The sequence below is a fragment of the Homarus americanus genome, unplaced genomic scaffold (genome assembly GCF_018991925.1).
Source record: "Homarus americanus isolate GMGI-L3 unplaced genomic scaffold, GMGI_Hamer_2.0 scaffold32063, whole genome shotgun sequence".
NCBI classification, from domain to species: domain Eukaryota; kingdom Metazoa; phylum Arthropoda; class Malacostraca; order Decapoda; family Nephropidae; genus Homarus; species Homarus americanus.
Window position 1 is genome coordinate 403,934 of NW_024753223.1, and position 16,137 is coordinate 420,070.

Consider the following 16,137-nt stretch of genomic DNA (forward strand, 5'->3'; position numbering starts at 1 on the left):
AAGTATAGTTTTCTAATACCTTTACTCCAATACAATTGAAAAACAAAAATTGTTACTCATTACATGACCGAAACAAAGAGTTTTAATGTCTGTGGCAAACTAATAATATATTTTTAAAATAATTCACTAATTATTAACCATTGTAAAAGGGTTGTGTGGATGGAAGGTATGGTGTGGGTGGAGCCATGAAGGGTACGGTGTGGGTGTGGGAAGACACCGAGAGGTCTCATGAGGTGAGGTGAGGTGACATCAGGTCAGGTCAGGTGGCAGTAGCCATGATCGCGAACTTTCCCTTTGATCTTCTTGTGACCATTAGCACCTTGACCACCCACCTCACCTAGCCTACCCTCTTATCTCTCCCCCCCCCCATCAAATCCCCCTCTTCTCCCCACCTTTCCTTCAGGATCTTGGTCTTCCTGTTACACATCAGTTCTTCTTTGCATATAACTGTACCTAAAATGAATTTCAAAGAGGCTGTGATTCTAAAATGCTCTACATAATTCCATCTTAGATATAAAGCCTGTGTCTATACACATGTGTAAACTGAGTGTACCATTGCCAACCCCCAGTACCCACTAAATATTACGTGGTGCAAAAAAATTCAGCCACTCATCAACTAGAATTGAAAAGCGACGTCACCACAGCCACATCCCAATTAGAGGGACAGTTCACAGTGAGTCTTAGACTCAGTCACTATGGAGGCAACAATCATCCACAAACTCCTCAACTGAAGGAGCTTGATAGTTACTTGGCATGGCCAGGGGATGGAATGAAGCTACTGAGGTCTTTCCCAACATTATGTGAGTTATCTCTCAAGCTTAACACCCTGCTACCTGCATCTGCTGCTTGTGAGCTTCTGTTTAGTCATGCTGGCTACTTATTTATTGTTTTATTAATTTATTACACCCCAGGGGGCAATAAGCCTAGTCACAGGACCATGTGGTCAGACACTAATACATTGGTATTCATTGTCTCACAGGAAACCTTATGGCTTGTGATATGGAGACAATATTGATATTATTTAAGGACAATGGGAGTTAGCACCCACCAAAGTGTGGGTACCATACAAGAATTAAATCTTAACTAGTGCGAATAAGTAGGTGGTGACATATAGTGGTCAGTGACTCTCCCTATGGTAGGAGGTCCCTGACAGTGAGACAGTCAAGGCAATACAGTAGAGTTGAAGGGTGTTAGTGTTGGGACAGTTACAGAGTTAACAGGAATAGTGTGTGGATCATCCCCGCCTCAGATACTTGACAGATAGGTCTGTATTCTAACCTAATGTGAGCAGAGACAACATTATGTCTGTAGACCATAAGTCCACGTCGACGATACTTGTGTGGATAAGGAAGAAACTGATCATAGTGTTGGATGGATATATTTTCAGCCCATTCACCATCCCTGCGATGGATTGCAGGGAGAAGAGCGGCTGAACATATTCTCTTTTGGTAGGTCATGCTGGGATTATATTTAGGCCTAAAAGATCCTGATTAGACAGCCATAATTTCGAGAATCAGTTATTGATTAATCTCAATAGAAAGATTTACAAATAAACAAGTGTAATGCTGAGTCTTTTATTTTCATCTTTAGTTAACTAGTTTTTTTATAATTTACTGTGGGATTTATTTTAATATTTGAGACAATTAATATTTTGTTGTTACTTTATGAAAAGATACTTTTACTTTTACTTGAGTAACGTTTTTCCATTGTAACAATACTTTTACTTAAGTAACAAAGTCCGGTACTTTTTACAACTCTGGTTATATCTCCTTTGTTTGCTCTCCTCTCTTGCTACCTACAATCGAGCACCATATATCAGTTTATGTTGACTTACTGTACATAACACTGCCAGAATAACCTTATTTTTTTCATTTTTGGGGGGATTTCGTAATTGGGGACTAACTGCAGGATTATTGCCTTGGATAAGTTAAAGAGACTGCAGCAGTGAAAGTAAACTGACGATATTTTTCATAAAATGGAAATGTATAATGACTATAGCCAAAGTTTATTTAGGTATTATGAGAAAGGGACTGGTGAATCAGTGAAACTACAGGTATTAGGTTAGGTTATGATTTTTTTGCTTTAAAATGGAAAACGGTTGTAGGATTCTTAATTCGGAAGGGTAAAATTATCATTTCGGTCATCCACCTATTTGGAAGCTGAAATTATGTTTTTCCGAAGGTTTTTGATGTGTTGTGAATGATTCTGACCTTCATTTCTACCATTAATCACTACTTTTTGTGCTACCCCTCTTATCCAACGATAATGGGGGACCCCCAGTGGGAACAAGGGGTTATGGGTGAGGCAAAATCGCAAAATGTAGCAATTTAAGATAGAAATGAAGATCAGAATCGTTAGAAACACATCATAAACCTTCGGAAAAACATAATTTCAACTTAGCCTAACATGACAAAAAATTACCGTTTCCACATAAAAAGACTAATCTCCATTGCATTAAATCTTGGGCAAAATGAAAAAAAAAATTATCCACCAAACTAGCAACAATCAAGATACAAATAAATTATATAGTTTCCGTGTAAAAAAGTATAGTAATTTCCACAGAATCATTAAATATACCTACCTCAGAGGCTAAAGCACCCAGTCAGAGGTAAAGTCCCTGAGGTTCTGACAGCTACTATGTTTACATCACGTGGAGGTCGCTTACAACTACAACCATATCCTTTTAAACCTCCCTAACAGTATTTTCTCTGATTTAATGACATAATTACTATTTTTGTATTCCATAAAAATTTCGACGGATCATCTGAAGAATCTCCACCCCTTGAGAAGCACTGGAGTATGTTCAGGTACATTCAGGAGCCAGTACATGTCCAGTACTTGCCAACAGTACGTGACAGAGACGTGACCGATCAGTGGTGAAGAGGATAAAAGTAAGTAAAAGTAAAAGTATGAGAGGAGGTTGGTTAGGTTAAGTTAGGTTAGGGTAACGTTAGGGTGTTTAAAAATCTTATGGCGAAATTAGCTGGGATGGAGATCTTCAGGTGATCAGTTTTCTTTTTACTATGTCGACAACCTTTTTACATGAACCAGCAGTGTGTGTAAAGTACTGTACTATAGAGCATTAAACGAAATGCCTCGATGAAACATCTATTAAGAAATAGCCTAATAAAGGGATGTCAACACGTTTCTATGCCAAGACGCGCTTCTGCTTGACGCAATTACTTAAGCTAAGGTGATGGATGTGTGGAGCCAGATGATAAAGCGTGAAAGCAATATTTACAATATATATCTGGACTTAGCCAATTAGGTTTTCGACAGCGTACCTCATGAAAGGTTGAAAATTAAACTGGAAGGCTACGAAATTTGGTGGATTAATACCTAGCGTGGAAGGAAGACTTTCTTGGTGACCGCAAGCAGTGTGTGGTGATCAAGGCCGCAAACAGTGTGTGGTGATCAAGGTCAATAGAGACCTTGGTGGTGGTGGTGATCAATGGCACGAAATCGGCATGCGTACCTGTGATAAGTGGGGTAGCACAGGGCAGTGTACTGGGTCTATTGTTGTTTATTTGTTTCATATTCAACATGCCAGAAATTATACACTCCTCCATACAAATGTTCTCGGGCGATGCCAAGTTATTCACGGAAATTAAAAACTAAACGGACTGTGAATAGCTACAAATCTTTGTCAGCTTCAGGAGTGGTCACAAAATGCAAAAGGATGCATCTACAGTAGGTCGAAACAACAGTAAGGAGGCGTATCACGTCCCAACGAATCGAAATGTGAAAAGGACCTGGGTGTGTATATCGACAACGAGCTAAAGTTCTTGGACCATTGTGAGAAGAAGCTGAATCAAGCAACTAAACTCGTGTGTCATATAAAAAGAGTGTTCAGATACCTTGATGGCCCGTACCTCGTAATGCTCTTCAAACGTGAGATGTTTCCCTGTTTGGAGTACTGTCACCCCGTTTGGTCCCCGAGATATATGCTAGAGACTGTCAGTTGAGTGCAAACGTTCAAAGGAGCATCACGAGACTGGTGACTTCACTAAGGCACCTCAGGTGTCCAGAGAGATTAGAACTCTTACAATTGCTTAGCTTATACTATAGGCGGGCAAATGGTGACTTACTATAAGTTTATAAACATCTCGAAGAACATTACAGTACTCAGTAAAGTGTTCATACCTGGATCTGACGGATGTCCGTTCTGCAACTTAAGGTTGAAGAAGCCACAAGTTCAGAAAATTGCCCAGTCATCAGGTGAAATAACATGGGGGTGCCTAATCTTGAGCTGAAATTAGCTGGGTTGGCTAATCTTCCGGTGAAATAAGCTGCGGTGGCTAGTCTTCCGGTGAAATAAGCTGCGGTGCATAATATTTAGGTGAAATAAATCGAGGTGCCTAATCTTCAAGTGATCTGTTTAATGTTACGCAAACCTTGGCGATTATAATAATTTTATGTCGAGACTTTACCTTTACTTTATCCTCTTCGCCACTGACCGGCTCGTTAGCCGCTTGGTCGGTTGGTCACGTCTCTGTCACGCACTGTTGGCAAGTACTGGACATGCACTGGCTCCTGAATGTATCTGAACCTGCTCCAGTGTTGGTCAAGTCTGGTTTTGAAAGAGCTCACACTCGGTGCCGTCATAACACTATCTGGCAGGTTGTTCCAAGAGTTCACAACTCTCACCCCGAAAAAGTTTTCCTCAGATTTCTGGACTTGCGGCTTCTTCAACCTTGAGCCGTGTCCCCTAATGGGGTGGGCGTCCGCCAATTCCAGGTAAGAATATTCGACGAGTAGTGCCCCCTGAGATGCTTATACACCTCAATTAGGTCACCCCTTGCCCGTCTGTAGTATAAGCTAGGCAAGTTCAGGTATTCCAATCTCTCTGGGTAGTTGAGGTGCCGAAGTGCAGCCATTTGCTCGACCATTCTTGAAGCTCATAGAGATCTTTCTGCGGCTCTTCACAGTCTATTTGGTTCTTACTTTCCTTTAAATAACTTGACATCGTCAGTAAACATTTGTCTGGAGGAGTATATAGCTTCTGGCATGTCATTAATTAAACGGACAAACAACAGCGGCCCAATACACTGCCCTGTGATACCCCGCTAGTCACAGGTACACATGACGATTTCATACCATTTATCACCACTCATTGCTTGCTGACATGCAGAAAGTCTCCGAGCCACGATAGGACACTTCCCCGAATCCCGTACTCTTCCAGTTTGATTCTCGCCTTTCAGGGGTACGCTGTCAAAAGCCTTGGCCAAATCTAGGTAGGCTATATGTTGTCGATATTTACACCTTATTTTAGTACTGAGGATATCAGTACAGTTAAGTACTGAGATATGCAAATTACCTTCTCTTCCTTCCATAATTTCGCCTTGATTGTAATCCGAGTTATGTTAGACAATAGATATCGCCAGACAGTTAAAAGGCTACTGCGGCAGAGGCAGTTCAGCGTCCGCTTACTGAGGTCGATATTTTTCACACGTAAATTAGAGTTTTGCATGTGCAATCAGGATTTTCATAAAAATAAGATCAAATTGAAGAATCAAATGCTTAGAACCAAAGAGAAAACATAAATCTAGGCTTCAATACGTCATTACCAAATAAAAAGAGAAGATGAGAAGAAATAACCTATTCGCTGTGATTATACAAGAACTAGAAATAATGATTATGTCAAATGAAAATAATGTGGAAAGGGGATGTGAAATGTTTGAGAGAGAGAGAGAGAGAGAGGGGGGACCGGTGGTAGAAGCAGTACCGTTCTTGCCTCGCAAGCGAGATGTCACGGGTTCGATTCCCGGGCCGGTGGAAGTTGTTTGGACATACTTCCTAGCCCCCATTAGTCCCTGTTCACCTAGCAGTAAAGTAGGTACCTGGTGTAAATCTAAAGTTGCGAATTCGTATTCAGGGACAAGTTGTTGGAGCTTCCAATAACTTGATGACATAAACCACTAACTCTTCAGGCTTCTACGCCCTTGACTCTTCAGGCTTCTACGCCCTTAACTCATGAGACATAAAGGCAAGCATGAACTTAGCATGCTTCCCTGTTGGGCGCTGTAAACGCTTCTGCGCTTCACCTTACACAAGGATGAAGGGGAGTGCCCAATAAATAAAAGAGAGAGAGAGAGAGAGAGAGAGAGAGAGTCATAAACAATTCAGATGAAGATAATAAAAATAAGCTCTTATGAACTGCCCATCTAACATACAAGGTATTAATGAACATATTTACAAATACAACAACGTAATAAATGAACTTGTCCTTTAAGACGCAGTGAACTTGTGTGTTGCGTACTGCTAGAGATTTCACCTCAGGTTTTTTTCATTATTGTTCTTTATTTCATAAGCAGAAAATACTAAAATAATTTTTTAGCTTAATTATGAAGAATTATTCGCGTACAACTGAAATGATTCAGTGCATACAGAGTTGAGTGTAGCTTATTATAACTTGTTAATAAGTAGAGCGTGGAAGGGCGCTCTCCCTATTGATACTGTAAATTGATCAGATTCACATTTCATCAAGACTGTACTTCTCTTTCAGTGTTTGTATAACTAAACTATACAATAGAGTGAATTTTATATGATCCAAGTACTGGGGCATTTCGTAGGTCATTGAAATTGTGTTGCAATCACAAGCTTTAGCAAGTATCATGTTCAGGCATTGAATATAGACGTCAAAGCTTTAATCGGACTGTAAGGCTTCAGCTCTCCTTTCCGAAAATAACAAACCTAGTTCATTGTTAAATACCAATGAATTAAATACGTCAATGTACTGTGAGAAAATCCGGAAATCAAGTTACACTCTGCAGTTGAATGTCATGTGATTCATCAGAGCGTAACAGGACTTATATATGATCAAGATTTCATTTTACAGCATAACATGAAGTGATGATCAACGTATATAACATCCATTATAGTAAAAAAGTATTGTTTAATAATAGAGCCTATTCCCCTTTAATAGGCATTATAGAAGTAAGCAACTCGCATTGTTAACAGTGATGTCAGCGTATAATTTTGCTGGAATAAAATTTCGCGGTTGATATATTCACGTTAAACTTTAGGGAATTCTCCTCTTAAAAATACATGTAAATAGGTTTAATATTAATTAGGTTAAGTATTGTAATATTTTTCAAATAATTATTTCCATATTTACTTTTTTCAACTTATTTAAAACTACAAACACTTGACTCACTTAAAATCCGGGTTTTACTACATACTTTATCAATGAAATATTTTAAAATATAATTCAAATATATTAATAGAAATATTTAATAAAGTAAAATAAGATTGATATAGGAATATAGAGAGTTTATAGTCATTTCTAGGTAAGATCTAGTTGTGTGGCGGAGGGGAGTGTGTGGAGCGGCCAACATGGCAGCCACTAATGTTTGTGTTAATGACAGAGTGAAGGATTGAAAGTGACAGTGTAGTGTTGATTATCTCTATTTCCTCATTACTTTATATACTGTAGATGTGTATAAAAAAATTAATAAAAAATATACAGTATTTGTAGGTGTGATAAGGTTTATATTTGTCTAAACGGCCTGAGAAATTAACAGTTAATTCAAGTAGTGTATTGTGAAGGATAATCTTTATATTAATGAACATTTTTCTATGACAGTCAAGAGATTATTTGGATTTTCATTAATGAGACTTCAGAATGGATGAGAGGTAAGTGTAATAAGGTGGTGTTGTAGTTATTAAGGTGTGTTGTCCTGTAATGCATGGGGTGTGTCTTCCTATAGTGTACTTCTTCAATTTTTACATTAGTTTAATCTGTAGTTAATAAAAGGGATATATTTTAATGTTATAATAGAGTTTTGGATGTAATTTACCCGTATGTATAGGGAGTTAACTGTTTATATGGTAGAGAAGAGTTGCCACTTGTGTATTTCATGTGTTGGTTAATATTAAAAGAGGAATTATTTTCTTTTTGGCTCTATTTATTGTCTAGATATATACACATTTTGAGAATAAACATGAAAAGAGTAAGATGTTGTAGCTGTTTATACATAACTTGTGTAGAATTCATGTTGGTCTATATATATTGTCTAGTAATACCTAACCTTATCATTCCTATCTACTGTATATGGTCACAAGTTCTCTTTCTTGTTTCTATTTTAACTGACTAAATTATTGGTATATTTGTATAAATTGCCACTAACCAAATCTGGAGAATTTTATCTTTGTAACCAATAGTCAAGACAATTCTAAGACACCTTTTTCTTCTATGACATTTCCTTCACTAATAACCTAAACTAATGTAACAACTTACACAATAATATCAAATTATCGTGTCAGTATATATTCTTTATTCATATACAGTATTTTTTATTTGGTAGGATTGATATTTATATATACTGTTTACTGGTATATTTAAGACATAAGCTAATCTTATTTAAATAAATGTAGTAATTGGGTGTGACTATAATACTAACGATGTCTTTTGGTAAATTAATGTCATGGTTGGGATCCCTACAACTAACAAATGGGAATCCTGCACTTTAATCTGGGTGTCTTAATTTGTTCAATGGTTATCCTGACACATATAGCACGAATTTCTAATATCAACCATTAAAACACCTCCCACACTCTTCACTCAGAGACAATGTATACAGGGTATATATACTGTCTCTTCACTCAGAGACAATGTATACAGGGTATATATACTGTCTCTTCACTCAGAGACAATGTATACAGGGTATATATACTGTCTCTTCACTCAGAGACAATGTATACAGGGTATATATACTGTCTCTTCACTCAGAGACAATGTATACAGGGTATATATTCTGTCTCTTCACTCAGAGACAATGTATACAGGGTATATATACTGTCTCTTCACTCAGAGACAATGTATACAGGGTATATATACTGTCTCTTCACTCAGAGACAATGTATACAGGGTATATATACTGTCTCTTCACTCAGAGACAATGTATACAGGGTATATATACTGTCTCTTCACTCAGAGACAATGTATACAGGGTATATATACTGTCTCTTCACTCAGAGACAATGTATACAGGGTATATATACTGTCTCTTCACTCAGAGACAATGTATACAGGGTATATATACTGTCTCTTCACTCAGAGACAATGTATACAGGGTATATATACTGTCTCTTCACTCAGAGACAATGTATACAGGGTATATATACTGTCTCTTCACTCAGAGACAATGTATACAGGGTATATATTCTGTCTCTTCACTCAGAGACAATGTATACAGGGTATATATACCGTCTCTTCACTCAGAGACAATGTATACAGGGTATATATACTGTCTCTTCACTCAGAGACAATGTATACAGGGTATATATACTGTCTCTTCACTCAGAGACAATGTATACAGGGTATATATACTGTCTCTTCACTCAGAGACAATGTATACAGGGTATATATACTGTCTCTTCACTCAGAGACAATGTATACAGGGTATATATACTGTCTCTTCACTCAGAGACAATGTATACAGGGTATATATACTGTCTCTTCACTCAGAGACAATGTATACAGGGTATATATACTGTCTCTTCACTCAGAGACAATGTATACAGGGTATATATACTGTCTCTTCACTCAGAGACAATGTATACAGGGTATATATACTGTCTCTTCACTCAGAGACAATGTATACAGGGTATATATACTGTCTCTTCACTCAGAGACAATGTATACAGGAGACAATGTATACAGGGTATATCTGTCTCTTCACTCAGAGACAATGTATACACTCAGAGACAATGTATACAGGGTATATACTGTCTCTTCACTCAGAGACAATGTATACAGGGTATATATACTGTCTCTTCACTCAGAGACAATGTATACAGGGTATATATACTGTCTCTTCACTCAGAGACAATGTATACAGGGTATATATACTGTCTCTTCAGAGACAATGTATACAGGGTATATATACTGTCGAGACAATGTATACAGGGTATATATACTGTCTCTTCACTCAGAGACAATGTATACAGGGTATATATACCGTCTCTTCACTCAGAGACAATGTATACAGGGTATATATACTGTCTCTTCACTCAGAGACAATGTATACAGGGTATATATACTGTCTCTTCACTCAGAGACAATGTATACAGGGTATATATACTGTCTCTTCACTCAGAGACAATGTATACAGGGTATATATACTGTCTCTTCACTCAGAGACAATGTATACAGGGTATATATACTGTATACACCAGTAACTGGTATACTGTACCGTATATACAAATTAATGGATTTATTTAATATGATGCAGTATCTGATAAAGAGATGACAGCAGTAATACATTATATTATAATTAAACCTGTATTGCAGATTTAGGATATATTTATCAGGTAAATTGTTTATTGAGTAAACCTATTGCTGATAAAGAGATTAAAGCATTGTGCATACCATGCAGTCTTGCTTATCACATCCTCTGCCAGATAAGAAAAGGGCGGAATAATTGTTTGATAGTGATCTTGGTCTGTGAATATATACAGCAGCTATTCTCTCTAGTGGAATTTTCATATATTATTCATATTAAAGCAAGGATAAGAACTTCCCTTTGGATTGGATAGTTAAGAATCTATACTCCAAAAGATGATTTGCTTTGTGAATTTTATGTCTTAGAATAACAATGTAAGTTGAAATATATTTCTGCTCTGGTTTTCAAACTTCTAAAGTTGTGGTTGCATTAGTGATTGATACAGGGTGTACCATTGGATTCAGGAGAGCCAGTAAAACAAATTTAATGGGTCACTGGTGCTCAGTATACATGTTCTTGTTTTACCCCCTGAGCTGTTATCATTACCATGCATAAGGGTGCTGGACAACTCGTGTCCAAGCAAATCGTACCCATCAGAACATGTCAAGTCGTACCCGGTTACAAGATAACTCATACCCAGTTTACGAGAACGTTCGTACCCATAAATACATATACGTATATATACAGTGCTGCTCTCTTTGACTACGTCGTTTCAACTTGGTTGAGATCTACAGTGTGGAATATCGATAACTGGTCTGGCTACTAACGTTAGGTGTGCACAAATAATGATTGCGGAGGGTGGCATCGACGTCTTAACTCTTAACATAAGGTGTGGGCGTGAAAATCTTCAATTGTATATTCTCCTGCCACACTTATTAAGAGGCCAAACTGGTTAATCTTCAGTTACACTTAGTTTCAGAGCACTCTTTACCATCCACTCAATGCAAATCAAGTCGGGATTGACAAAAGCAACTGAATTAATTATGGAAAAAATATGAAGAGAAATCTGTAACTACAGCTCAGTTTTTAAGTTCACGTATGCATTTAGTGCCTTTTAAAATATGATTTATTTTAAATATTATGAATTGTTGTACCAGGTGGTTGTGACTTTTTAAACAAATCTATCTAGAGTATCATTAACATACAATAACATTACTAATTGTTTATGCGTTGGCCAATATTCTCGCTCTTTGTTCTTTTATATCCATAGTACTACTGTATTTCATCCTTGACGTTGACATGTCAGAAGAAGAAATTCCTGGCAATGTCAGCCACTCCGTAGAAGAAGTACCAGAGAGGAGCCCCGAATTATATACACTAACTGATTTGTTTACAAAAAGCTGAGGCTGGAAAATAAATCTGTTTTTATGCTTGTCTAGACTCCTCCATGTCTATATTTATGACTATTTTAAACGCTTAGATCGCACAGTTTATAAATTGAAACTGCTAAATCTATTAGCTTGAAATTTATAGATTGCAATAAAGTTATTCTATACCACATAGTGTGAAATATGTCCTTACAGTGCAATGTTTGTGTGATGGAAGAACATACTTATGTAATGAGATGCAACCATTTTAAAGTGCTGCATTACATTTCACTATTTCACTGCCCTTTCCTGCAAGATTTACATAATCTTTTTTTGTAATCATAGACGAAGCTAAAATATTATATAACTCCTTCAAACTGTCTTAAATTCAATTGTATTTTTATTTCATTCAGGGGGCCCCCTTGTCTGAGGGGCCTGGGGCCCCTCCCTTAATCCGGCTTTGAATAGTTTGTACTGTAATAAGCTATAATAACGCTGTGACAGCAGCTACCTGTATATATACTAATAGGTATGGATTATCTCTTAAATTGGGTGCAAGTAATCTTGGGTACGAGATGAACCTAACCCTGTGCATAATGTCGATACTGTACAAGTTTTATATAGTGCAGTCTTGAAAATATGCATAAATAATATTTGGATTGTACTTTCCAAGTCATTTTTGAGCTGTCCAATGTCACCCCAAGTTGAAGAGAATTTTCACATGCCTTCATTCAAGTCACATTTGCAGGTAGCTTCCGTGTATACAGTGTCCGGTAGGATATATCAAGCACCCCAGATTGCTTCTAAATTACCAATATAGACATATTTCTCATATCTTACACTAGTTACATTACACTCACACTACACTACACTAGGTATCCAAGCCTCCCGTGACCTTCTCTTTACGGTGCTGGGGGAAGGAGTGTGGAGGAAGCTGGCCTTCTACACAAGCATTGAGTTTTATACAGGGTGAGTCAAAAGTCTCCATACTTAGGCAAAATGATTACTTTATTATACAGTCACTTGTAAGTTACAAAATATGCTCTATATGGCCACCATTACAGTGAATGCACATACGGATGTGTTACTCCCACTCATGGTGAACGCGCGTTAACAAGTCTGGTGTTATGCGCGCACACGCATCACGAATGCGTTCCTTTAGGTGGTCTGTGTTTTGTATCTTCACCTGGTACACCATGGCCTCCAACTACACGGATACCGTAATGGGGTGGCGCCCCATCTTCCTGGAATGTAATGGTGGCCATATTTAGCATATTTTGTGACTTACAAGTGACTGTATAATAAAGTGATCATTTTCCCTATGTATGGAGACTTTTGACTCGCCCTGTATATTAATGTTTAAATGTTTTAAGCTATTTATTGTTTTGTTTTTTGCTTTTTGACCTTGCAGTCTCTGTTTTAACCTTGTGAGCTTTTACCTTAATCTGGCGGCATATAACCTAAGCTGTTGCGTCACCAGGGATGTTTACCACAATCAGTCAATCAATCAATCATTGTGAAGGGCAGTTGGGTTGGGAAGATCTTGATTATAAATACTGGCTGAAGAGACAACAGACTCAGTATTTAGTTTTTCAACCGTAGATGTAATTAGTTTTTGAAGTTGAAGAACAGGATGGTTCCTTGGAAACTTTGCTTCCATTTTATACAGCAGGTAGTCAACTAAAGGATAATACGTTTTGGTTTTATAATGACCAAATGGTGATGACGATTTGACTTTCACTCTGTGCTTTTGCTTACCTGCAGACCAGACTGGGCTGTGACCCTCCCCAACCACAACCAATCACAGGTCACTGAGCAGCATTTGAGCCCCACCTCCCCCAACCCACACACCTGTTGTAACCCATGACCCTTGCCCTCTGTTAACACACTCGCATCCCACCACAAATTCATGTACACCAGATGCAGACCCCTTACAACCTATTCCGGCAAAATCCAATATATATTGGCATTAATTGTATATGCCATTGTTCAACAGAGATAACAGAGATCAAAAGGGGGGTGCATGCCCCCTGTGCCTCCTTCCCTCCTGGGTACGCTACTGTTTGTAGCATTAGTACAGTTACTGGTTGAATTTTGTGAATTACTCCTACCTTTTCATTTTCTCGTAAGAATAAACTTTTTATAAAGTTGAAATTGCACTGAAAGGAACTGTCCATATTCTTAGGTCTTTCTCCAGTGTGTGTGACAAGCAGACTGTTAATCTACACAGGATGGGACATAACTAATTTTTCTTGTTAATGTACTGTACTGTCTAGTGATGGTTTAATCTTTTGTAAATAAGACAGAGACTTTGGGTCTTACTGTATACTTGTTGAATATCATTATCTTGTAATGACACATACTATCTGTAGGTCCATCCTGTCTGAGGAGATACTGGTACAGTTGCCTCTGAAGCTAGCATAGTGCTGTCTGACATTGTTTAATATATAATACTTGCATCATTTTTTATAATATCCTGTAGAGAAATAAGAATTGAATACAGTATACAGTACAGAACCGTACAGTACTTGTATATCACTTGCATTTTTTGCTTGATTGTTAATTAAACTTAATATTTTCAATTAAATGTTTAGGTATTGGACCCTACTTCAGACCATATGAATGAACTTTCAAAAGGATTTCTGTTTTTCATTAAATATTAATGATGTTTACCATAATCAGTCATCATGTTAAGTAAATAGGTGGGGGACTACCCAGTATGTTAAAAATCAGCCATTGATACTCATGTCACACTCCAGACACTCCCCGGTTTACGGAACAGTTCCGTTCTTGGACCCTAACTGTAAACCGAAAATGTCCCTTCCGTACGGTAAATACGAGTATACTGTATACAGCTCCTCCCCGACTTACGACCACCCGCACTTAAGACCTGCCTCGGTCGTACCAAAATTTTGTCAAATTACGTATTTTCGAGTCCCAACGTCAGTATACAGGCAAAATTTTCGTTTGTAATTCACTTTAAAATGGCTGGCCAGCTTAAAAGTGAGAGTTTTGTGGTGCTGAGAAGAAAAAGAGACCCATTTTAGATTTTCTATATATTATTTAAGCATTTTCGACTGACGAACATTTCGACTTACGACCTGGATTTGGGTCCCTCACCCCGTCGTAAGTCGGGGAGGAGCTGTACTGTACCCTGTACTGAACCATAGATGGCATCTCACAAGGGATGCGCTCAGCTGCCTTATATATAATTGTCATGGTTTTTCCTTGTAATGTCCAGAAGGTCGTTCCTTAACCGAATTCATTGTTTCAATGGGATATTGGGTAATTGGTTCCAGTTCACCGAAAAGTACTTACAAAGTAAAAAAAAATAAATGCAGTAAAGTACACTTACTTTGAGGTGTGTATGTAGAAGGCTCCTGGTTGATGATGGGAATTAGAAGTGGGGATGGAGGAGAAGGGAGAAGAGAAGGAAGTGGGGATGGAAGAGAAATCACCCCATGCTTGATGCCGTCATTTCACCCATAAAATTTTGTGTTCACTAGGTGTAATTCAAGATTATTTACTTTAAATCAACACTACACTGCACTATATATTGTCAATATGTTAAATAAATATCAGAATGACCAATAATTGTACTGTAAAAATGTAAAAATACTCTGTGTTCAAGAGACCCACAAGCAAGATGTTTCTTCCACTGAACAGAGATACAAACTGAGTCCTTGGTGGGTGAGTGAAGTGGCTGTTGGGCGCACCAAAAACTAGTTCCCTGTACTGCAATTTTGTTAAATAAGTGTTAAAATGACTAAAAATTTTAATATAAAACTTGGAAAATTGTTGAATAGTACAACCTTCTTGATATTTACTCCAATTTTAACGAATGTAAGCCCTAGAATCGATTTCTGTATTGGCGGACTAATCTTCCAGCTGGTGAGCAAGCCAAAGCATGTCGAAACATTTTCGTCAGAATTTCGTTAACCGAATTTTTGTTTGTTAACCGAAATGAAGATTCTTATGGAAGGTAATTCATTAACCGAAATTTCGTTAACCGAGGCGTTCGTTAACCGAGGGACCACTGTACTGTAATCAGAGTTTTCATATACCAGTGCTATCTCTGGTAACCAGAACAATTGGTGCAGAGCACTTACAGGAATGAGAGATTTCCGGGTAATGAGACGACTCTCTCAAAGCTGGAAAAAAAACCTCATCTCCGGAATTTTCCTGGTACGTAATGGAAAAATGTTCTTGGAAGTTCCAGAAACTGCGCATTACATCATCTCTCAAACCCGGAAAAATATCCCCCATCCCCAGAATTTTCCGGGTACTGGGAAAATGTTCTCAGAATTGTCCAGAAAATGTGCCCCTCGGAAAATCATTCCCAAAGCCGGAAAAAATCCAGCTTTGGGTACGATTTTCCGAGAAAATTTAAATTCCAGCTATTGGAGAATTCCGGGTTTGAATGATTCCACCTAATGGAGATATTACTGTACTTTGCGTAAATTGAAAAATGGAAATTATTTTTTTCATAAGCTGGGATCATCGTAAATCACGGACTGCTCGCATTATATTAAAAATAAAACTGGCTAGTGGCTTATTAGACATGAAGATTTGATTAAAATCTCAGTTATTGAGACACAGTATTA

The 16,137-nt window shown here is 37.7% G+C and overlaps 2 protein-coding genes across 8 annotated transcripts in view; one reads left to right on the forward strand and one right to left on the reverse strand.

The window, feature by feature from the left end:
- LOC121855307 overlaps positions 1-13,744 on the reverse strand; it is a 51,743-nt gene extending 37,999 nt beyond the window's left edge. The window contains exon 1 of one of the 2 annotated variants that reach the window (XM_042350190.1): positions 13,645-13,744. In XM_042350190.1, the coding sequence (XP_042206124.1) occupies positions 13,645-13,652 (8 nt within the window). In that variant the 5' untranslated portion in view covers positions 13,653-13,744. Of the gene's footprint in view, positions 1-2,581; positions 2,680-13,644 lie in introns of those variants that run through there. The other variant, XM_042350191.1, reaches the window with a different exon arrangement.
- LOC121855308 (rho guanine nucleotide exchange factor 11-like) overlaps positions 7,316-16,137 on the forward strand; it is a 73,243-nt gene continuing 64,421 nt past the window's right edge. For 3 of the 6 annotated variants that reach the window (XM_042350195.1, XM_042350196.1, XM_042350197.1), the window contains exon 1: positions 7,316-7,635. In XM_042350195.1, the coding sequence (XP_042206129.1) occupies positions 7,625-7,635 (11 nt within the window). In that variant the 5' untranslated portion in view covers positions 7,316-7,624. Of the gene's footprint in view, positions 7,636-10,530; positions 10,601-16,137 lie in introns of those variants that run through there. The other 3 variants (XM_042350192.1, XM_042350193.1, XM_042350194.1) reach the window with 3 other exon arrangements.